This window comes from Genypterus blacodes, unplaced genomic scaffold (genome assembly GCF_046128005.1).
Source record: "Genypterus blacodes isolate CSIRO-AG114 ecotype Tasmania unplaced genomic scaffold, CSIRO-AGI_Gbla_v1 ptg000055l_1, whole genome shotgun sequence".
Lineage (NCBI taxonomy): Eukaryota > Metazoa > Chordata > Actinopteri > Ophidiiformes > Ophidiidae > Genypterus > Genypterus blacodes.
In genome coordinates, this window is record NW_027466867.1 from 286,888 (window position 1) to 310,989 (window position 24,102).

General features: G+C 48.6%; 1 protein-coding gene across 3 annotated transcripts; it reads left to right on the forward strand.

Annotated features, from left to right (window-relative positions):
- Positions 1–1,981: 1,981 nt before the first annotated feature.
- On the forward strand, positions 1,982–24,100 carry LOC143002301 (histone acetyltransferase p300-like). 3 transcript variants are annotated; one of them, XM_076152337.1, is made up of 31 exons: positions 1,982–2,494; positions 4,610–5,307; positions 6,468–6,647; positions 6,763–7,093; positions 7,281–7,400; positions 7,710–7,949; positions 8,718–8,823; positions 8,955–9,080; positions 9,724–9,841; positions 9,963–10,104; positions 10,348–10,422; positions 10,601–10,686; positions 10,813–10,965; positions 11,089–11,571; positions 11,662–12,091; positions 12,191–12,309; positions 12,496–12,559; positions 12,871–13,046; positions 13,759–13,847; positions 15,252–15,332; positions 15,525–15,581; positions 15,702–15,779; positions 15,897–15,964; positions 16,081–16,231; positions 16,353–16,499; positions 16,619–16,732; positions 16,885–17,050; positions 17,155–17,322; positions 17,420–17,581; positions 17,702–17,983; positions 18,093–24,100. In XM_076152337.1, exons 1-31 carry the CDS (start codon positions 2,401–2,403, stop codon positions 21,456–21,458), a joined length of 8,670 nt encoding a protein of 2,889 aa, XP_076008452.1. In that variant the 5' UTR covers positions 1,982–2,400; the 3' UTR covers positions 21,459–24,100. The 3 variants fall into 3 exon arrangements, with proteins under 3 accessions (XP_076008452.1, XP_076008453.1, XP_076008454.1); XM_076152338.1 differs by having other exon boundaries at positions 7,281–7,394; XM_076152339.1 differs by lacking the exons at positions 4,610–5,307; positions 6,468–6,647; positions 6,763–7,093; positions 7,281–7,400; positions 7,710–7,949 and having other exon boundaries at positions 1,984–2,494.
- The last annotated feature ends 2 nt before the right edge of the window (positions 24,101–24,102 follow it).

A 24,102-nucleotide genomic window follows, 5' to 3' on the forward strand; every position in this document is an offset into this window, starting at 1 on the left:
TTAAAAGGAGCAGCACTGAGTGTATGAGGATAGAATGGAGGGGCCGTCCTGACTGATTCAGGCTGCCCAAAACTGTTCAGGGGCCCCAGAACATGTCAGCCCTCGTATATGTGTGATTATGTCAGTGTGTTGTTTGCTGTTTTTCAATGGTCCCAACATTTCTAATGCTGTCCCTACCACAGACCGTAGCCTCAGATTACACTGACCAGTAGTCGTGACCATTTTGCATAAAATCACTTCTGTAAATATGTTGCTCGAGGAATATTCATAGTTTTCTGATGATGTTGTTTGTTCCTCCAAATGGACAAAATTGGATCAAATTATGATAAATGCGATGGTCTTCAAAGGCGTCTGAGCAAAGCTTTAATGGCCTTTGTGCCATATTTCCAGGATGACAAGATGTGATGTAGTAATAGCTCTACTTATTGCACTATAAAACCAGAACAATAAAAAAGACGTTTTCTCTCAACTGAGGCTCTTCTTCTCATCCGTCACAGCAAACCGGCAGCAGACGTGTAACTCTCCTCTGGTTTTGCTTGACTGCATCACAAATATGTTTTTGAAAAGGTTACAGGAGCGTCTCAGCTGTACAAAGCATTGTATTATTTATTGGAATTCAAATGTTACTACACTTTAAAATGTAAAGAGCGACTGAAAGAAAAAGTGGGGACTTGATGAACCTCACTCAACTCAAACCAGCGACTCTGTGCAGTATATCCTAAACTCTGCTGCAGAACATGTAATGTTTTAGGCGAAAACGTTGGCTCTTCTTATGGCTCTGTGGGTAGATTCGCCTCCTTGAGTTTATCCAGAAGAAGGTCAGGAAGCCGGTTTATCCTGTTAATAAGTGCAGGAATAAAACCAGCGAAGAAAGGGCTAATGAATTTTTAATACAATACGAGGAGAAAACAGGAAGTTTGTTTTGCCCGAGGAGTCAATGAATGAGAACGATCATGACCAAACAAACAAACAGCACAACAAGGCCAAGACCAGAATATTGCATTGTTTCTGTGTTGGGTGACACTGGTTCGTCTTTTTGCCACCTTAGAGCAAAAACACCTGAATACCACCTCCAGCCAACTACAAGAAACAAACCTTACAGGAAATGGTATTAATATCCACATGGAATAGAATGCACAAGTGATGAAAAGAGCAGAATAACTTTCTTGCATCTGTAGTTGCTTCATGGTTAGTGCCTCCCATTTATTGCATTTCCTTCTCTCAAAAACCAAGGCCTGTTTCAATACATTTAGTTTCCCTCCAACAGAATGAGTTATGCATTGTCAACTATTTAATACGTCAATAAAAATAGAATAATACGTTTGCAAGCAAACGTATTATTCTATTTTTTTCACAGCTTTACCTTATTTTCCTAATTGTGTCCTCAGTATCAGAGCTGAAGTGAATGGACGGTTCATGGGCCCTTCAAATACCACCAGATGTACAGGTAGCACCCTTTGAGAACCTTTGCTGGAACTGTATATAAAGACGTCTGGAGCCTCCATTTTGCCTGTAGCACCTACACAACGACAGAGGAATGATGTCATTGCTGAGGAAATAAGTTGCAGCAACTCTCTCTGACATGTTAGTCTGCTGTGTGTGTGTGTAGCTCCATGTTGTTCAACTCTACTCGGACAACGGACATGTGTCGTTGAAAACATAATTATTGTTATTTTAGTCACTCCTATCAGCAAGCTTAGACTGTGGTGAAAGTATTTTAAATAACTTACTAAAAAAAAATCCAAACCTAAACTTGCATCTGAACTTCTCAGATCACAGCTGCACTTTGTGTCTGCGCGCATGGATGCACTGAAAACAAACTTCTCCCTTCGCGTAGATCATTGAATATACACATATACACTTAATTATTCACATTTATTCGCTTTATTTTCTATTTTCGCATCCCTTCCCCGCCGCCCGCTGCCACCATCACTTCGCAGCCAAACAAGCCTTCTCTCCCTCTGCCCGACATTATCTTCATCCCGGCGCCGCTGGAAAGGAGGCTGAAATGACGGATGCGGCCACGGGAGAGAGACTCCGGAACAGTTTATTTACATCCGAAGAGGCCGTGTAAGTTTCGAGGGAAGCCGCTGTGCTGGCTGCGTGTGTCTCCCTCTTTACTTTCACCGACCCCCTCCTCCTCCTCCTCCGCTGGCAGAAATTTATAAAGAACAAAAAATCCGACGAGGGAGGGAGGAGGGGGGTTGATATACGCCGAGGCTGAAATCGAGAGGCGAACCCAGGGAAAGAGGAGTAATTTCTACACGGGACTTTCCCCCTCTTAGTCCCCCAAAAGGAGGGGGAAAAGTCGCAATAGTGGAAAGGAGACGGAGCGAGCTTCTAAAGGCGTGAAAACGTCTGCAATTGTGGATACTTTATATATTTTTATTTCGAAAAAATATGGCCGAGAACGTTCTGGACTCTGGCCCGCCTTCAGCCAAGAGGCCTAAACTCTCCTCTCCGGCACTTTCCGCCTCCGCCAGCGATGGAAATGGTGAGTATTGTTTAATGAAATCATCCGTGGTGGTGTTATTAGTTACGTTTGTTGTTTTCCGGGGGCTTTTCGTCACTTGAAAGGCGAAAAGAACGCGGGATTTACGCTTCTGTTTTTGTCGTAGCTCGCTAACGTTAGCGTGCTAGCTGCGAGTGTGTGTGTGTGTGTGTCGGACGTGAAGACGAGCTCCCCCCGCTAGGCTCGGTAGGCTAGCTGTTAGCTGCTAGGCTAACGCGGAGCTAACTAGCTGAATGCGGGACCTCAATTGACGGTCCCGTGTCTAATGGCTACTTTAGCCGTGCTGATAATGAGTCCATCGTCAAACCAACTTCCAGTAAAGTTTTTCACCGTGTGTGTGTGTAGTTAAGCCCGTGTAGCCTTTAGTCACACTCGCCCCTGCCCTGTTATTCGAGTTTTAATGGCGCTAACATTAAAAACAAACCTGCCTTTTTTGCTCTATCATAATTCGGACCCTTTACCAACTAGCTAGTGTTAATAGTGTTAGCGGAGAGCGGAGGTGAGCGCTGGTGCTAGCCGTGCGGGAGAGCTAAATTTAGGCCCACGGCTCCGGGTGATTGTTAAGCTCAAATTGCCATTGTTGGGGTGTTTTTGTGGATGGCGTGTGGCAGCAGCTGGAACAGTGGCCCCCGAGAACAAAACTGGGGAGCAGGGGGGACCAGCGCCATGTCCAAGCACTGCGGTGCCGATCAGCAGCTAGTGATGTTACCAGACGACGAGTCGAGCGAACGTGAACCAGACGCCTTCATTTCACCGCTTCATCGTTTTACACCGCGGATTTGGTACCGATGAGGCCGTGTGGCGTTATTTACTACCAGGGGAAGCGGACTTTCACAGCTAACTCATCCACACATCGCACACCCCTTACCCGGGTAACATTTAGCAGAAGCTCTAGGTGTTAATGGCAGGAAAAAGACATAATAGCTCGTATTACTGATCTTCTTTTTTTATGTCATTAGTGATATTGGGACTTTGGTCGGTTTGCCTCCAACATAAACATGCACTGAGGGATTTGGTACACGTTTTGTTTATTGGGCATTTACCTTAAAAACAGGTTGTAAAAGTTTGCTCCCTCTGATGGCCACGCTTTGTAATCTTAAATATTAACAATATTTGAAGTAAGGGTACATATATTAGATTAGATTAACTCAATGTTTAACATATCGGCTCAGTTCGTGTGGAGTAGGCCCTGAGCAAACTGCTGTTTTCATTTAGATTAAACATGTACTAATGAGTTTCGCCCTACAATACTCTACTCATCATGTTTGGCAGGAGCTGAAGTGTACGTGATAATAACTTATTTAATATGACTAATGTGCAAAATTCCTCAGCATTATGTGTAGAGGCATGTATAGATCATGGTGAAGCACCGGCTCATGTTTATGAATCCGTCTCTCTCAAAACCCCCACATTGATTGGCTCCACTTGAAAAGTAAAACTTTTATTTTGAAGATTTTTGTGTTATTTGGATCAGACAGTATACAGGGACAGACATGACGGACAGTTTCAGGCTGAAATAAAGGAGGGATGTTGTCATTATTCGATTTGCACCATAAAGTTTTTTTTAGTTCTGTTTAAGTTCATTATAACATGTAATATCCTGACATTTTAAGATAAAAAAATCTATTTTGTGAAGTGGTGCATTTCCCAAAATGAGATGCCATGTTTTTGGGGGAATGTTCTGTTTGGGCTTAGTGGTCCAACATGTCATTAAAATAGTAAATTGGCTTCTTTCTGGGTTGCCTGAGCAACATGGCGATGGACCCAGTGGACACAGACTGGATCCCTGCCTACCTGGCTCCATCAATGTGGTGCTAACACTGCAACAGTCCACCCGTCACCTTGTCTTTATAAACCTATCTGTAAAATGTGTTCAATTACATCATTCGTGAGAATCTGTGCACGTGCATGCCTTGCAGGTCGAGACTTTCACGCATGGAGACTCACCCTTAAAATAGTTCTCCTGGGTAACACCTGTAGATCTATGTAGGATTATAGCATCTTAAAATTACTGTTGTCTTATATCTCCATGGCATTCTTTTCTTGCATTTTCTTTCTCCCCTTATCTCACTTTATTCCCAAACTTCTCCATTTCAGACTTTGGTTCGCTGTTTGACCTGGAACACGACCTCCCAGATGAGCTCATCAATTCAAATGAACCAGGCTTGGTCAATGGTGGGGACCTCAATCAATTGCACACCACTCTGGGAGGAGGCCATGTGGGCCTGGGGCCTGGCAGTGGCTCTGGAGGTGCAGGAGGAATGGGTCTGGGGCTCGGCCCTGGCGGGGTTCCTGGGGGCGTCGGTGGCGGCCAAGACGCAGTGGCCAAGCACAAACAGCTTTCTGAGCTCTTGCGTTCAAACGCACCAACTGCCTCGACCCAGCAGGGGCACCAGGGAACTATGGGCACACCAGGAGGTCCCACTGCCATGGGGCAACACTTGGGGAACATGAAGGCATCCCCTGGCCAGGGGCCCCAGCAGATGATGGGCCAGGGACAGCAGCAGCACCTCTCCCCACAGCAGCAGGCCAACATGATGCAGCAGCAACAGAATGCTGGGCCTGGGGTGATGGGTGGTATGAACAGGGCCATGATGGGTGCACAGCAAAAAGGCAACAACGGACAGCAGCAGCCAGGCATGATTGGGGGCCAGGTGATGAACGGCTCTCCCAGGATGGGGTTCGGGAATCAAGCAATGGGTGGCAATGGCAACCTGTTGGCTGAAACCCTACAGCAGCAGGGAGCTGGGGCCCAGGCCGGGATGAGAGGCCAGCAGCCTGGACCACTGAACAAGGTAAGCGCCCTGCTGTTTTTTACTACAACTTAACTGCTATAAAGTGTTAATAAGAGAAATTTTAGCCATAATTATTTTGGTTTGGTAGCTCTTTCTCATCATCAAAACTGTCCCATAGTGAAACATTGCTTTCCACCCTGAAAAATGCAATACGCCCTGCTTTTATCATGTCCAGTACAACATTGCCACTAAATATGGTTTCAAACATGAACATCTTTCTGACGCGGTATCAACTGAACGGGGCGTCATAAAGGCAGAACTTTCTGCACCCCAGGCCTGTAGAGGCGGCTTATTTCATCTCCGAAATCTATAATTTTGGGGCATTTTCCCTTTAACCTCAATGAAACTCTTCATTCAGAAATAGATGGAGTACAAACAATTAGGCAGTGCTCTGTTTTAATGCTTATACTCATTTTCATAACCAGAAGTGTTGCACAGCGTACGCTAGTGGCACAAAACGGCTGTGCTTGTATGATTGACAGCCCCACCGGTGCAGCAGTAAAAAATGTTGCAGTGGCAAGCCGCTTCTGCCCAACGAATGTAACAGATGCACAGATGTAACCGCATGGATCAGAAGCAGCGAGAAGATTTGCATGTTCTGCATGCGAAGAATAAAAAAAGCCAAGCGACAGGAAAGCCTCACGTCAGATTTGCCTCCATACACTCCGCTGTTCTTGCTTCTTGAGGACCTCACACTTGTAGAGATTGAACCTGAGCAGACCATTGATTTAATTAAGTTCATCCCAGTGGTTGTCTATTACAAGCTGGTGACATTAAAGCTGCCGCAGTAATAGCAGCCTAATTGGTTTGCATATGTTTTAGCCCACTTTCTAATGATTTAATTGAACATCAAGCCGTAACTTGGTTAATTGAGTACATTGTCTCTTCTTAGCAGTGGGTGATTTAATTGCAGGATGTGCAAAGAGGTAAAAACCGATGTGATCTGTGGCCTTTGGGAGGTGAAAGCAGTCCCACGGCCTCGGTGTTTATCAGTGCTGCTCATTTAACAGTTGGGCTTTGAGCTTCTTGGCTGGCTGGAATAGTTAGAGTAGATACATATCAGATACTGTTACCCATGCCAATTTAGGGAAATCTTCAACGATCTCTTCCACAATCTCGCTCATATGGCTGTGTGTCCTTGTTCCCTTTTACCTCTCCAGATGGGGATGATGGGGACGCCAGGGAGCCCCTTTGGTGGTCCATACACAGGGCAGGGGAATCAGGGTCTGGGAGGTACAGGGCTGGGCCCTCAGCACCAGAACAAAGGGCCCATGGCCAACAGCCTGGCCCAATTCAGCGTGGACAAGAAGAACCAGCCCATGCAAGGAATGGCTGCTATGGTAAGGAACAGCGCTACCTGCTACCTGCTATATATCTGTTACCTTCTTTACTTCTCTTGGCTGCTCCCCCTTTTACTTCCATTGTTACTCATTCTCTGTTGTTTGCATTCACCAGGGTTCCCAGCAGTCACAGCCGGGTATGGGCGGCCCCTCTGGTGTAGCTGTTGGTGGGTCTCCGGGTATGGTGCCCAATGCCCAGGGAGGTCTTGTTGGTCCCGGTACCCAAGTTGCTGGAGCGTCCGCAGCAGCTGGAGCACCCCCTACGGCTGATCCCGAGAAGCGCAAGCTGATCCAGCAGCAGTTGGTACTGCTGCTGCACGCACACAAGTGCCAGCGGCGGGAACAGGCCAACGGTGAGGTCCGTCCATGCAACCTGCCCCACTGCCGCACCATGAAAAACGTCCTCAATCACATGACGCATTGCCAGGCTGGCAAGTCCTGTCAAGGTGAGTGGAAGAGATGATTGTTCACTTAGTGTCTGTCTGTGCTGTGTTTATAGTTAAATGCTCATTTTAAAGCAAAGCCTTTAGGTCTTACTGATTTTGGTAGCATTTGATAGTAATCGTCTTTACTTGACCTTACTTTGTCCCCTCTTTTCCCCCACTTTCCATTCTGTTTCTGTCTCATTCTCAGTTGCTCACTGTGCATCATCAAGGCAAATCATCTCCCATTGGAAGAACTGCACGCGGCACGACTGTCCTGTCTGCTTACCACTGAAGAATGCTGGAGACAAGAGGAATCCGCAGTGTGAGTGTCTGTATCTGTCCAAATGTCACTATATTACTATACTAGAGTGCAGGAAGCAGGTGGCATTTGAAGCCACTTTAGAAGTGCCTTGATGTACTTGTATACATCTCTGTAATATAGGTGGTCTCAGGGAGCTTTGTGCCGTTATTGTATTAGTGACATAATTGATGTCTGTTGTCTGCTAAATGGTGTTATTATTGATATCAGCTGAGGTTTTCCAAAATTGCTAGTTCTTACTTTTACTGAATTCTATCCATGTTCTTTAACAGATCAGTAGAATGAACACAATTCTTCCTTCCTCTTGTGTCCTCACAGCTCTACTGGCTGGAGCTGGTGCAAGTCTGAGCAGCGCTCTTGGCGCAGTTCCTGGTGGACAACCAAGTGCTCCTAATCTCAACCCACCCAGCCAGATTGACCCCAGCTCGATAGAAAGAGCCTATGCCGCTCTGGGCCTCACGTACCAGGGTAACCAGATCCAGACTCAAACTACGCAGCCCAGCATGCCCAACCAGGGCCTGCAAGGCCAGCCCGGCATGAGGCCTCTGAACCCCATGGGTGAGTCTGGCTTCATGTTCGTTGCACTTGCCTCTCACTCCCAGTGTTTTCAGTGGAAAGAATACACTGTACTGTGTACCTGATAGCACAGAGCTTAGCTTGTTGTCAGTGCCCAGACAGCCAAGGACAAGGACTTCCATCTTTCAGCAAGTGAGTTAGATACATCAGGTAGTGCTTTCAGTCGTCACATAATGCCCTTAGGAACCATGAAAATGTCCTACCACAAGCATCTCTCAAAGGCCCCCTGATTATAATTAGAGGAGCCCACAAGATGGAGCTTATTCAGGCTTAATGACATCACATTGTGTCGCTACAATCCCATCTGTGCCCCAAGAGTTTGATGCTGTGTATCCCGATGACATTTCTAGTGAAATATTTAAATGAACTGATGTATTATGGGGGGCAAGGGGAGACAATTGGTGTGTTAATATGCTCTCAATATTCAGAGTAGGAGTACTTACTACGATCAAAGGCATTGATGCCATTAGGCTGCGTACATGCAGGGAATCAATAGGATTTTACTTTTACTCAGATTATACACCACATGCTGTGTAAGTACAGCATGTGCAAATATGGAGGTACTACTCAAATCAAGGTGTTTACATGCCTGAATACATTTGTTTACAATCGCTTCATTTGGGTCTGTTAGGTGTAGTAAGCTTATTTCAGTAGTTGAAGGTGAATACGAAATGTTCGAGTTTTAGGTGCATATAAACAAACGCAGTGCATCTGGATCCTAATGTCTGTCCTGTTCTCTCCCATGTGTAGGTGCGAATCCAATGGGGGTAAATGGAGGTGTGGGAACCACCCCTTCAAGCCAACAGGCCAGCCTACTGCAGGATACGATGATGCACCTCAATGTGAACAGCCAGAGGTAAGAACTAAACCCAGCGTAACATTCCACAGCTTTTTATTCACTAATTCAGACACACAATAATAAAGATTGTTGTTTTTAAAGGCGTAAATCATTAAGCTGACGTCTTTCCCTCCCTCTCCCGTCTCCAGCCTGATGAATGATGCAGCCGGTGTCGGCTCCATGCCCACAGCTGCACCTCCCTCTGCCGCAGGCATGAGGAAGAGCTGGCACGAGGACATCACACAGGACCTACGAAACCACTTAGTTCACAAACTGTAAGTCTCAACAATAAAAAGTCTGCTGCCCCTCATTGCACCAATGCACAGACGGCGTTATCAGTTTCATTTGCATTTGGTTTCAGCTCTCTTGATCCTAAGCTGCCATTATTCCTTTCATTCTCTATATAATGACAAGTGGCTGCTTGTTTTGGTACTTGATGGTCACAGAGGATCGCTGTACGAGTGCAGGGGAAAAATATACAACATTGTTCAAATTATATAACTCCAACTTAATCATTAACATTCTAGCACTTTTAAAAAGTGGTGTGGGAGACCCGGTTAAGGAGACTCGCTTTCCTGTCCACTACACGAACCTACACAGGTTATGTTCTCATGCACATTCCACCATCGTGGTGTTCCAACAACACTGAGGGGAGGAGAAGAAAGGTGAAAAATGGGGGGAAGTGTTTAAGCAGCCTTTTGCTGGCAGAGACAGTTTTCCCTGACTGTGTGTGTGCGTGTGCGTGTGTGTTTGTCTGAGACTGATAGGATCGGCAAGACAGAAGTGGAAAATATCTGACTGAATGTTATGGAACAATATCAACTGCAACTAAAAATGTAGACGTTACCTGAACAGCAGATTATAGTTGACTTACACATTGCTCTCTTCCCTCCCTTCCCTGTTTGCTCCCCTGCCCAGTGTTCAAGCCATCTTCCCCACCCCCGACCCCGCTGCCCTGAAAGACCGCCGAATGGAGAATCTGGTGGCCTATGCCAGAAAAGTTGAAGGAGACATGTATGAGTCGGCCAACAGTCGGGTAAGTTCCTCTGCTACCAGAAATGAGATGCAAGCGGTGACGTTAACCAGAAAGTTCAGCTTTGATAGGACGGATCATCCTTTCATGCTCTCTTGTTCCTTTGCTTTCCTCTTTCCTGCAGGGAGAGTACTACCACCTCTTGGCAGAAAAGATCTATAAGATTCAGAAGGAGCTGGAGGAGAAAAGGAGGACGCGGCTCCAGAAACAAGGCCTCGGTCTCGGGCCTCCCAATATGGGACAGTCACCCACTGGACTGCCTCCGAGTGAGTGGACACGTTGCACATGTTGACATAGATGAAGTAACATTGCATTGGAAGTGTGAGTAGCTGCTGTCTGTAACTCAGGATGTCCTAGAGGGACAAATTGTCTCTGGTTTTGATTACATTCACACTAATCTGCTGTATGAGAAAGGATCCAAAAGGATCAAGACCCACGAGTTCAGATGCCTGTGCTTGCTGGGTCAAGATCACAGCTTAATGTTCTGAATGTCCCACCTGTCTTTACAGATGGACCCCTCCCTGATCCATCAATGGTGCGACCACCAGGACCAAATCAAATGGTCAACCGGATGCAAAGCCCAGGTATAAAAAGACCTATATATAAAAGTCCTAAAAGAGAAGCGACACCAGTAGCTACTATTTACTTCTGTTTCTCCGGGCTGCTTGTTGTATTGCCTTCCAGATGATGTTGAGAATACCGTGTCTCGGCCACTTTTATTTGTTATTCTGTGGTAAAGTCTCTGCTCTTGTATTTGAACAGGTATGAACCAGTTTAATCAGCTGGGGATGCAGTCCATCAGCCAGAGGTCCACTCCTCCTCTCCCCATGGGAGCGTCAGGCAACCAGGTCAGTAGTGCATCAACTCTCATTCACACAGCTTAGTTGAACACTTTTGAAGTATTGAATGAACTTGGCAGAGATGTTGCCTTGGAGCTTTTAAGAACTCTGCTCATGATGCTTTTACACCGCCAGATGGGAATGGTTGCACCGAGGATGGGGCAGCCCAGTGTGAATCAGCTTCAGAACCAGTATCTGTCCCAGGGACAGTACCCGGGCTCTGGACCGGGAGTTGGCACGGCTCAGCCTGGGATGGCCCAGTCTGGAGCTCAGGGGGGCATGACGCAGGTAGGAGGAGAAAAGTGATGGCCGTGTTTGTTTGTATGACTGAATGTTGAATCATGTGTTTAACAACCCTCTTTTCTGTGCTTCATCCCCTCTGTCACCCTGCTCCTCTTCATCTATGTTCAGACACAGATGGGCACTCCTCCTTCTCTCCCGGTTGCCAGTCCTCTTGGGCAGCCAGGTTCAGTCAGCGGCCCCTCCTCTGCTTCGCCCATGTGCCCTCAGAACGTCAGTGGTGGAAGTCTGAGCTCGGCGGTTGGAGGACCCGCCTCCAACATGACCCCGCCTAACACAAGCCAGCCACCCAGCTCCCTCCCTCATTTGGGATCCATGCGGGGCAGTTCGCCCTCCCCTGCTCACAGTCGATCCCCCACCCCTCACCAAACGCCTCCCAGGCTAGCCGGGTCCCAGACCCCGCAGCCACACACGCCCAACCCTTCCCAGCTGGCTCCACCTTCAGCCTCCCGGGAGAACCAACTCAACCAGGGTCCGGGTTCTAACAAGTCCCTCCAGCAGCAGCACATGGGGGCACCTGGTTCCACCACTCCATCCCACCCGGGCATGGCCTCCAGTTCAACGCCCCATGGTTCTCAGCTGCCACGCACTCCGGTCAGTCTCTTTCTCCACAAATGTTCATTCTATTACGTATCAAAATTCAGTTTGATTGGCCCTAACCAAGAGTCTGTGTTTTCTCCCAAGTTGTCTCAGAAGGGTTCATTCCCACCCGACAGTCAGGCCCTGACTCCAGCCTCGGTCAGCAGCCTGGATACTTCCTCCCAGCAGCCACAGTCGAATGCTTCCGCTGCCAACCTCGACTCCAAGATGGATGTTAAGCAGCAGGATGAAGACGATGAGGGCGAAGGAGGCGGCTGTTCCAAAGGAGGGAAGCTCGGCAAGCTCAAATCAGAGGACAAGCCGGTGAAAATTGAGTTCAAGAAAGAAGAGTGTATGGAAGAGGGGGGTAAAGGCATTCCTATGGATACGTCATCATCCTCTTCATCGTCGTCATCGTCGATATCCATAAAGACGGAAGATAGAAAGCCAGAGGTGAAGAAGGAGGTGAAGAAAGAGGTGAAGGAGGAAGAGGAGTCAGATTCTGTTACTCCACAGGCTCAAGTGAAAAAGAAAAGTAAGAACTCTTTGTACTTTCTCCTACTAACACATGTGGCACTGTTGCAACTCTCCTCTTATACTGTTTTAATTTCCCATCATTTTCTTTTCTTCCCAGTCTTCAAACCAGAGGAGCTTCGCCAGGCATTGATGCCCACTCTGGAGTCGCTCTACAGACAGGACCCCGAGTCTCTGCCCTTCAGAATGCCTGTAGACCCACAGCTGCTGTGTATACCTGTATGTATCCCTGCTCTGTGCACCCTAAAGACAAAAGTACTTACTTAACTTACTACTATTTCATGTCTTATTCCCTGTTTGAGATTTTCTGGCTTAAGTGGAAATCCTGAATGTTGCTTAAACAGTGATCCACATTTCTTTTGTATATAATTATCTGAATATTCAAACCACTCTTTATTCTGGCAGGACTACTTTGACATTGTGAAGAACCCTATGGATCTATCTACCATCAAGCGGAAGTTGGACACAGGCAAGTACTTTTTGTTTTGTCATCACCGCATTCTTCAAGAGGAATTCCTACTTCAAAATACTTCTGCTAATACCGTCTGTAGTGTCCCATCTTGCTTCCTCTTCAACATACATGCTCACTTCTTACACAACAACACTCTGTAGTTTTCCTTATGCTTTGTTTACTTTTGAAAACACTAAATTCCTGATTGTAACAGCCCCTTGAATAGACAACGGTGATGTCGTCACACTAGTAAAGTTTGTATTTAGTGTGAAACGTCCCCATGAGCCATCTCTGTTGTTTTCATCCCACGTTTTGTGTTTTGCTCGCAGGCCAGTACCAGGATCCTTGGCAGTATGTGGACGACATCTGGCTCATGTTCAACAACGCCTGGCTGTACAACCGCAAGACGTCCAGGGTCTACAAGTACTGCTCCAAGCTGGCCGAGGTGTTTGAACAGGAGATCGACCCCGTCATGCGGGTCCTCGGCTACTGCTGTGGGAGAAAGGTGAGAAGGAAGCGTGAGAAGGAAGCGTGAGGAGGACGGTGTAAGGTTCTTGGAGATGAGGGAGAGGATTGAACAGAAGCGCTGGAAGTGGCTTGATAGCTAAATTTGTCCGTGTGCATACCAAGAACGAATCACATTTCACTTCTCATTAGACTCTATTTTTGGTTTTGTAGACAAACAGCAAAACCGATCCACCATTTTTATGCGTAGCCGACTTGTGACAATGGGACAAAGCAATCTGGATCCTTACATTTAGCTGTAATTACGCCTCTCACAGCTCAGCCAAACAGAACCGAGCTTTACTTTTCTCCTGCAGATGATTTATACGAGCTGTAGTTCGGGTTATGTTTCTTCTTATCACCAATTTTAGTTTATGTTGTCCTAGAGCAGACGGGTTAATATCATCTGAGAACACTTATCAGGCGGCATTTCTTCTCCTGGGTGGTGTTGCATCTTAACACAGGGTTGAAGTCGGTCTGAAGAAAGGAAACGGAGCGTGAGAGCGTAAATGAGTACCGTCCTCCTTTTTACCTCAGCACACCTGAGCAGTCACTCTAGGAAGTAGACGCTAGACCTTTTGTTCAAAGCACCGTCAGGCCTTAGTTGTCCGGGTGTCCATCAATAAACAAAACCTTCCGCCTGCATGATGCTTAATGTTTCTGTATAATGATCAAGAGTTTAATCTTTTGTCTCTGCTCCTTCTGCCCATCAGCTGGAGTTCTCTCCTCAGACGCTGTGCTGCTACGGGAAGCAGCTGTGCACTATTCCACGGGACGCTGCTTACTTCAGTTACCAGAACAGGTACAGAGGGTGGTCAGTGACACAGGGGGGGTGGGAGGAAGGGGGAGGGAGGGAGGGAGGGTGGGAGGAAGGGGGAGGGAGGGCGCGAGAGAGAGAGAGGGCAAGGATTAGAACAGAATAAGAGGACACCTAAATTGGTTCACATGGAGGTCCGTCATGTGATTCCCTCAGTTGCACACAGTTAAGAGGAAATGAGACAGGAAGTGGTTTATGATTGTGTGATTGAGGCTCTCCTTCATTCTATGTTCCGTGTTGTTAAACCTCCATGTGCTGCCTGACGCACTGGCATTTTAACAGTCAGTCCTCTCTGATCACATTCTTCAGAAGTCATCGACGGCTCATCAGAATGTATGGACACTCGTCTGTGTTGACATTCCACAGAGGAAGCAAAGTGAATGACATCGTCTTCTTTTACTGAATGATGTCACTGTAAATGTTACTGATTTATAATTCCATAGGCTCTTAATTGGATGAGAATTGAGGCCTAAGCCAATCCCTTGTGTCGACGCCTGTCACCATAGTAACGCAGACACAGGTCATCTAGGTCTAGTAAGATATCACAGTAAACTTTCCTATACATCCTAATTTAATGTGAATACAGCTTTATGTTTCAGTCTTTGTTATTGGAGTAGAAACGTATTTAAAGTCATTTAGGTGAGAATGATGGGCCAACATCTGTATGAGCTCGGTCCCAAACATGCTGCGGCGGCGTATAGATGTCACACTGCTGCTTTATGATTCCTCCTGACGTCAGCAGAGCAACGTAACCTCAGTGGAATGTGAGAGGACCGACTTTAAAATGAGCGGCTTGAGTGAATGAACAGTCGTCCAGGCTTTGTTCATTTATGTCCAGTGTCTGTATTCTGTCCCGTGTTACAACCTGCTCCTCCTCCTCCTGCTCCTCCTCCTGCTCCTCCTCCTGTTTAGCTCCCGTTGATTCTGTTCCTGCCCTGTTAGCTGTGACGGTGGTTGTTGTTGCTCATCCTCTCATGTCCAAATTGCTAATCTGTGCTTTGCCTCGGCTCTCTGCTGTGTGTTGTCCTGGATGTTTGTCCCGTCTCGTTCCTTGTCCCATCTGACTTGTCTGTCCTCCCTCCCTCCCCCCCTGGTGGCTGTGATCTCCACATTGGCTTGCTTTATTGCCTTGACCAACCATGCAACCCCCTGAAACCCACACCCACTCATTCCCCCACCCCACCCTAAATCCCGACTCATGGCTGTTGCGATGACGACCCCCTGCTGTGCTGTGCTGCGCTCCTCCTTCCTGCTTGCCCCGCTTGTGGCACCCTGCCATGCCTTCCATGTCCCGTTCCGATTGGTGACCGCCCTCCCGTGCGCTGTCTGTGATTGACTGTGCGTTGGGGAACGGTGTAGTTCACCACACTTTGGGCTTCTCGCTAACAGGTACCACTTTTGCGAGAAGTGTTTCAACGAGATCCAGGGAGAGACGGTTTCCCTGGGCGACGACCCCAGCCAGCCACAAACGTGAGTGTTTCAGTAAATACGGCCTTTTGTCATTTCAAAGCTTAGAAGGTTTATTTTCCTGAATGAGTGCCTCCTTCAGGCCTGAGGTTCTTCACTGTGAAGTTGAACGTGATTCTCTTCTGCCTTGATACCATAAACATATGAAACCTTGTTTTCTGTTATTGATCTCCGTCTTGACGCAATTTATTTCAGATCCATTAACAAGGAACAGTTTGAGAAGAAGAAGAACGACACACTGGATCCTGAGCTGTAAGCAACACTTCTCTCCGTCTCTGCGTTTGACTTTACGTACTTTGTATTTATGTAAAACTCCTGCCTCCCTCTGTCATGATTGAATAATTGAATGCTGTCCTCCTCCTCCTCTTTCAGGCTTGTTGAATGTATGGACTGTGGACGCCGAATGCACCAGATTTGTGTCTTGCATAACGACACAATCTGGCCGTCAGGGTGAGTGAATGAGAACGACACACTTACAAGTACACACAAGTACACAAAATCATTTGTTTCACTGTATTTCTTTACCAACACTGACTGGACTTCTTTATCTGTCTGCCCGCGCTTCAGTTTCGTCTGTGACGGCTGCTTAAAGAAGACGAATAAGACGAGGAAAGAGAACAAATACTCTGCCAAAAGTAAGAAGTTCAGCCTTTTTTCTATTTGTTATAAGTTTATCATGTGTTTATTTACATTAAGTAGGACTTTGTAAGAGAATGTACTAAACTCCCTCCCCCTCTCTCCCCCCCTGCAGGGTTACCCCAGACAAAGTTGGGCAGCTTCCTGGAGATGCGGGTGAACGACTATCTGAAGGGCCAGACTCACCCGGAGGCCGGAGACGTCTCCATCCGCGTCGTCCACGTCTCTGACAAGGTGGTGGAAGTCAAACCGGGCATGAAGTCAAGGTACAGAGCCAAGGCGTCGTCGTGAATTTACTCATATTTGACTCGTATTTGTTAGAAATGAGAACCACACCAAACACACAGGGTCCCATATTCTTAATCCCATCTTTGTTTCCGTCTGCAGGTTTGTGGACAGCGGAGAGATGTCCGAGTCGTTCCCCTACAGGACGAAAGCTCTCTTTGCGTTTGAGGACATTGACGGTGCGGAGGTCTGCTTCTTTGGAATGCACGTCCAGGAGTACGGCTCCGACTGCCCTCAGCCCAACCAGAGGTGACGACCCCCACCCCCACCCCCACCCAGCACCTCTACACACGTTCTTTACTCCACATCACGTCCATCGTTGTGATACCCGTCATGTGAAACGTTCCTCCTCTTTCTCGCCCTTTTAGACGAGTATACATCTCCTACCTGGACAGTGTGCACTTCTTCCGACCTCGCTGTCTTAGAACAGCAGTCTACCACGAGATCCTCATGGGCTACCTGGAGTACGTCAAGAGATTAGGGTGAGTGCTGGATTTCTTTGGTGTTTTTACTCATTTGAGACAAAACTTACTTCCCAGCTTGTCTCAGCAGCCGCCACCTGTCCCATTATGTCCAGAGAGTATTCCAGCTTATCCAGTAAAGTCCTTATCGCGTGCGTCTCTGTTCTCCTCAGCTACACCACTGGCCACATCTGGGCCTGCCCGCCCAGTGAAGGGGACGACTACATTTTCCACTGTCACCCTACGGATCAGAAGATCCCCAAGCCCAAACGCCTCCAGGAGTGGTACAAGAAGATGCTGGACAAGGCCCTGGCAGAGAGGATAGTGCACGACTTCAAGGTAGAGAGGCACAGGACAACATTTTTATCATCTGAAACTGTCAATCAATCTCGGGGAGGGGTCCATTTAAATCTCCCCTGTCTCTCTGTTGTCCTCTTCATTAGGATGTCTTCAAGCAAGCCACAGAGGATCGATTGACCAGTGCCAATGAGCTGCCTTACTTTGAAGGTGACTTCTGGCCCAATGTGCTGGAAGAGAGCATCAAGGAGCTGGAGCAGGAGGAAGAGGAGAGGAAAAGGGAGGAGAACAGCACTTCTAATGAGAGCATTGATGTAAGCATAGTCTTCAGTCGCTTGATGTGTTCCTGTGCAGCACTGTGAAGGGAGCCGGTTTGTTGATGAGCTGGTTTTCTCTCCTCTTCTCCCGCAGGACACAAAAGGTGACAGCAAAAACGCAAAGAAGAAGAACAATAAGAAGACGAGTAAGAACAAGAGCAGCTTGAGCCGAGCCAATAAGAAGAAACCAGGGATGCCCAACGTCTCCAATGACCTTTCACAAAAACTGTATGCTACTATGGAGAAGCACAAAGAGGTGAGAGGAGGAGGAAGTCCAGCTCCTTACCACTCTGACAACTTAAATGAGTTCCAGCTGCGGCTCCCTGCTGAGCGTTCACCTTCCCCTCATCTAATCCTTCATCTCTCCCTGTCCCAGGTTTTCTTTGTGATCCGACTCATGGCGGGCCCCATGGCAAATGCGTTGCCCGCCATTTCGGACCCGGACCCATTGATGGCGTGCGACCTCATGGACGGCCGTGATGCTTTCCTGACTCTGGCCCGGGACAAGCACCTGGAGTTCAGCTCTCTCAGGAGGTCCAAGTGGAGCTCCATGTGCATGCTGGTGGAGCTGCATAACCAAAGTCAGGATCGCTTTGTTTACACCTGCAATGAGTGCAAGCACCATGTGGAGACACGCTTCCACTGCACCGTCTGTGAGGTGAGCAGGGCAGAGGGGTCTCAGGGAGGTTTAGGTTGGGAATCTGTCAGGAAAACTGCTCTATGATATCATTCACATTCCTAACCTGCGTCTGTTTCCTCCCACATAGGATTATGACCTGTGCATCACCTGCTACAACACCAAGGGCCACGAGCACAAGATGGAGAAGCTCGGCCTTGGTTTGGATGACGAGAGCAGCAACCAGACCGCTGCTACCACCCAAAGCCCCGGGGATTCCCGCCGCCTCAGCATCCAGCGCTGCATCCAGTCCCTGGTCCACGCCTGCCAGTGCCGAAACGCCAACTGCTCTCTGCCGTCCTGCCAGAAGATGAAACGTGTTGTTCAGCACACAAAAGGCTGCAAGAGGAAAACCAACGGCGGCTGCCCCATCTGCAAGCAGCTCATTGCTTTATGTTGCTACCATGCAAAGCACTGTCAGGAGAACAAGTGCCCGGTCCCCTTCTGCCTGAACATCAAGCACAAGCTCAGGCAGCAGCAGCTGCAGCACCGGCTCCAGCAGGCTCAGATGCTGCGGAGGAGGATGGCCAGCATGCAGAGGGTGGGTCAACCTGCTCCTGGTGGAGCGCCTGGGGGTAATGGCCTCCCCTCACCAGGAGCCAACAATGGTGCAACAGGTCCCGGTACTCCTACATCTGTGGGAACACAGCCTCCTACCCCGCAGACACCGACCCAGGGGAACATGCCCTCACTCCCCCAGCAGCAAGGAGTTGGGATGGGAGGCATGGGTGGAATGGGGACTCCAGGACAACAACAGCAAGTTCAGCAGCAAAGTGGGACGGTGCCTCCTCAACATCACCTTCACCAGTTTCCACCAATGGGTGGAGCGGGTGGAGGGGGGATGATGAACTCTGCTCAGCAGCAGATGGTGCCTCAGATGCAACAGCAACAGCAGCCCAATGTCCAGCAGCTCCAGCAGCAGCAACATCCTGGTGGTTTGCCTCCTTACACCCCTAGACCACCAGGAGCCTCTCCTCTCCACCAGTCCCTGGGTAAACCTGGACTGGGTCCTGCTACTCCACCCCAACAACAGCAGCAAGCCAACCACGGCCAGGGGCCTATGCCTGGACAAGGCCAGCAGCAAGGGGCCCCTCTGGCTGCCATGGAGACGGCCCTGAAAATCCAGCGCCTAGCAGAGAGTCAGAGACAGATGGCCCAAACCCAGGCCCAGATCTTACAGAGGCAAGCCCAGGGGCAGGGAGGTATAATGCCACAGCATCCTCACCACCAGAGCCCCCAGGGCCAGATGGGCATGCCCCACATTGGGGCCCAAGGCATGCCCACTCAGGGTCAGGGAGTCATTGGGAAAACGATGTTAGACCCTCAGCAGCAGGGAATGCTGGCAGGGATGCAGCAGGGAGGTCCTCAGTCGCAGCTACCGCCTCAAGTTCAGCAGCAGCTCCAGCACGTCCAGCAGGGAGCGGCTGGGCAACTTCAGCAAGCGAACCAGCAGTGGGGAGCTGGTGGGCCACCAATGAACCCTCAACAACGGCAAAGCATGATGGCTCACATGACGCCACAGCAGCAGCAAGCTGTCGCCCAGCAACAGCAACAGCAACAGCAACAGCAACAGCAGCAGCAGCAGCTGACTCAGCAGCAGCAGCTGACTCAGCAGCAGCAGCTAACGCAGCAGCAGCAGCTAACGCAGCAGCAGCAGCTAACTCAGCAGCAGCAGCTGACTCAGCAGCAGCAGCTGACGCAGCAGCAGCAGCTAACTCAGCAGCAGCAGCTAACTCAGCAGCAGCAGCTAACTCAGCAACAACAACAACAACAGCAAGCGGGCAACCGAGGGCTGATGCAGCTGATGAGTGGAGCAGGAGGAGCAGCTGCTTCCATGGCCGCCTCAGGGGCAGCAGGGAACCTCCCCCAGGCAGCGCTGCAGGAGCTGGTGCAGACTCTGCGCTCCCCAAACTCGCCTCTTCAGCAGCAACAGGTTCTCAATATCCTTCGTTCCAACCCTCTGCTTATGGCTGCTTTCATTAGGCAGAGAGCAGCCAGGTACCAAGGGGGTCAGGGTGGGGCTGGAGGACCAGGAGGGCCTCCACAGGGAGCTCCTGGGCCGGTCAGGTTCCAGGGGCCAGCAGGAGGGCTTCCTGGACCCGGGCCTAACAGTCTGCCCAACATGGATGGACAACCGCAAGTTAATGTGAACCCAGCTGGACAGCCAGGGATGAGCATGGCTCAGGGTGGAGGAGGAGGAGGGAATATGCCCAACATGGCTCAGCTTCAGCAGCTACAACAGCGTCCAATGTTGCCTGGTAACCTGCAGCAACAGCAGATGGCAGCATTGCAGCAGCAACAGGCGACAATGCAACCAGGTCAACAGGGCAACATGTCGAATATTAATCCACAATTCAGAGAGCTGTTGATGAGAAGACACCTGCAGCAACAGCAGCAGCAGCAGCAACAACAACAACAACAACAACAGCAACAGCAACAGCAGCAGCAGATGGGGAACCACGGGCAGTTCCAGCAGCCTCAAGGACTCCAGCAGCAAGGACAGCAGGGCTTCATGCAGCCTGGGCAGGGACAGACAGGCATGCCACCTTCTTCCCAACCCCAGACTGCGGGTGGTGGGGTAGGGGGTCCCCAGCAACAGCAAGGAGGGCCCCAGGGTGGGCCAGGACAGCAGCAAGGATACCAAAGCTCCATGTCCCAAGTGAATGCAGCGCTCCAACAAAGGATCCAGCTGCAGATGCAACAGCAGCAGCAGCAGCAGCAGCAGCAGCAGCAGCAGCAGCAGCAACAGCAACAGCAGCAAAATGCGATGGGTGGGTTGCAAGGACAAGATGGAGGACCAGGTGGACCTCAGCACCAGCCTGGACCAGGCCAGGGACAGCAGCAGCAAGGTGGAATAGGTGGTGGACCTCCGCAGCCCCAGACGCCTCAAGCCATCATTCAACAGGCCATTCACCAGAGGCTGCTGCAGCAGCAGCAGCAGCACCTGGGAGGAGGATCTCCGGCCCAGCACAGCAGTCCCATGAGCCCCCAGCAGCAGATGGCGCAGTCGCCTCACCCCCATCTTCAAGGGCAAGGGGGCCTCGGTCCAGGAGGCTCACTGAGCAATCAGGTCAGATCCCCTCAGCCCTCACCGAGGCCGCAGTCTCAGCCTCCGCACTCCAGTCCGTCTCCACGCATGCAGCCCGCCTCCCAGCCCCAGCCGTCGCCTCACCGCATCTCCCCGCAGACCCAAACCGGGTCGCCGCATCCGGGCCACCTGGGCCCACATCACCCCAACATGGCGCCGCCCCAGCAGCAGCAGCAGCAGGGTAGCTCGATAGATCCCGGTCAGTTCAGCTCGGACCAGAACTCCATCATGTCCCAGCTTAGCGGGATGACGGGGATGCACGGCGCACAGGGGGGGCAGTCGGACCTGTTGGGCGGGAATAACAATAACGGCAACAACAACCAGGAGCTGGGAACGAACATTAACCACAACAGTTTAGACCTAATGTAGCCTTGACTCCAGACTGTCTCTCTGCCCCGGAGCCCAAACCACAAACTGCTCCGAGCGGAGAGAGAGACAGCTCGGCCGCGCGGGGGTTTTAGAAGTTTTTATTTTTTATTTAAATATTTTTGTGTTGTATAAATAAGAACTGAAGCTTCCTTCCTATGGGAGATGCAGCATAAATCTTAGAAGTCAATAAATGAATAAATTAAAACAATGGTAAGTTATTGCTGTTAATATATATCTATATATTTTTGCCAATTGTGTACAAAAAGGTGAAAGGGCAGTGTTTGGGGTTGAAGATATTTCTTCCTTCTAGTCTATGACACAATATTTTTGGGGACTGAGAATTTTGCCTTTTTATGAATATTTTTAAGGTTTTAAATGTGGCAAAAAAATGTAAGAAGTTGACACCGTGTACTGGCTTTGTTTTGCTCCTCAGTTACCCACTCATGATTGTATCTATTTTGCAGAGAATAAGTATATTTTATTTCTTTTTTCATTTCTTTTCCTTCCCTGTTTGGATTGTAAACAAGCATATCTTCCGTTCCAGGGGTCTCAGTAGATTTGACAGCGATCGAAACAATTCACACACAGAATATTTATTTTTGTTGATTACTTGATAAAAGCCAAATGAGTTGGGATGAGGGGGGGGGGGGGGGGGGGCGGGGGGGATTTGAATTTAGTTTTTCTTTCTTCATCTTCAGGTTTTATAAGGAGGGGGGGGGGCGGGGTCTGGATCCCTGCTCAGTGAGGCGTTTGGAGGTGCGGGGCTAATAAACACTCGACGTTTACATGCACGCAATACTTTGATTATTTGTCTACTGAAGTGTGATGAAGCCACACACACACACACACACACACATATGGACGCTGTTAACAGGACTCCATTGTTCTCTGTGCATTCAGATTGTCAAACTCTAAGATGTTTACACGCCTGGATAAACAGATTTCCCAATCATAGCATCCAGGTCTGTTACTTTGAGTGACTTCACGTTCATATGAAGTAAACGTGTGCATGTAAACGTAGAGCAGCTATGTTTCCATCCTGGCTCTGAATACTGTGGAAGTTAATGTTGTAATAATGGCAAAGAGTCCTTGTGAATGAGACGCCGTGTACGCTGAGTCGCCTTTGTGCTTCAGACTCTTCACAGTGATCCAGTCCATCGTCGTCATGTTTCTCTCTTTGGCTTCAGAAAGGTTTTGAGTTTGTGGCATCCATGGAGTCTCATCTGTACAACATGATTTGCGCGAAATTGGATGGAAACATAGCAGGTGGGGCGTTGACACCATGCAGACGGACGCCCACCTCATCGCACACCTGCATATGACCCCCCACCCCTCCTCCTCCCAAATGCAGCAGAGGGGTAGGGGGTCGTCGCCGCCCGGTCCGGCTGCAGGAGGCTCGTCCCGCCCCTGTTTACAGCCTCCTGTTGAGAGAGAGGTTATCCATGTACATACAAACAAAGCCTTTTGCTTCTGAACTGTGAGCAGGTGTCTGTCTCTGGGGCTCCACGGTCCCCCTGCCCGCCCTCTGCCCCCCCCCTCTCAGTGTCTCTGTCCCCTTCTGTCCTCATTCTCACGACTGCCTCTAAGCCACAAGGTGTCATTCAATGTTAGTACTGTACAAAGTAAGAAAAAGTGGTGGATTTAAATACTGTTTTGTAATAAAAAGTGAAAATTGTATAAAAAATACTGTACAGATTTGGAACTTTGAAGAGCAGAGGAAGTTTATTCTGCTGCTCTTGTTTTTTCCCCTTTTTTCTCCTGTTTCTGTAAAAACTCTGAAAGTACTCCTGAGCTACTGTACAGTATTGATATTTCTAAAAAGGTACAGTGTGGTGTCGAAGGTCACAAGCACCGATGCGCCTTTTTCCTGTGTATTTTTGACCTTTTAGGGAGGGAGGGGTTATCAACCAGTCACACCTGAACAACATGAGCGCAGTGAGGGGGGCGGGGGCGGGGCTTACAGGTGTGACGTGAAATAATTAAAATTTGGTCATTTAGCTTTTTTATGGAGAGGACTGAAGACACAATATTCACATACTCACTATTTTTCTCAAAAAGGCTGGGGTGTGGGGAGGGGACGCATCAGAACCAGGCGGCAATATATCTGAGACTTATTTTATAAGAAAACACGAGGAAAAACTCTTTTATATATAGATATATTATTTAATTTTATTTTTTGGAAATAAAACTTGAAGCTACAGGAATTATTAGATAAAAAGGTGTTTTGTTTTGTATTAAAGATGTTATGGTGATGCAAAAAGACACTGCAGACAGTCACTCAGTTTGCCCTCCTATATTCTACCATCTCCTCTGAAGAAATGTTTCATGTACAGAGTATAGATGTAAACATACTGATTCACTGTACAAACTGATGGCAACTGAACAAATACTTTTGTTTTGATCTTTTCCTCTCCTAAAAAGAGACTGGAAATAAGACTATTTAAATATTTGTTTAGTATTCAAATGGAATCTTTGACCACTTTTGTTCTCTTGTTAACAATTTTGGTGCTTGCTGAGAGAAAGCAAAACTGAAAACTGTTGCTCCATTTTCATTAGTTTCTTTTTTAAGTTATTTTGGTGGTCTGATTGTTATTTTGCCAATAAATTAATTGTACAATAAAGTATGTTTGTACCATTGGAAATA

Coding starts and splice junctions, on each gene's coding strand:
- LOC143002301 (XM_076152337.1), top strand. CDS start 2,401: ATGGCCGAGAACGTTCTGGACTCTGGCCCGCCTTCAGCCAAGAGGCCT. Junction 15,333..15,524: donor GACCCCAGCCAGCCACAAAC/GTGAGTGTTTCA, acceptor AATTTATTTCAG/ATCCATTAACAAGGAACAGT. Junction 15,582..15,701: donor GACACACTGGATCCTGAGCT/GTAAGCAACACT, acceptor CTCCTCTTTCAG/GCTTGTTGAATGTATGGACT.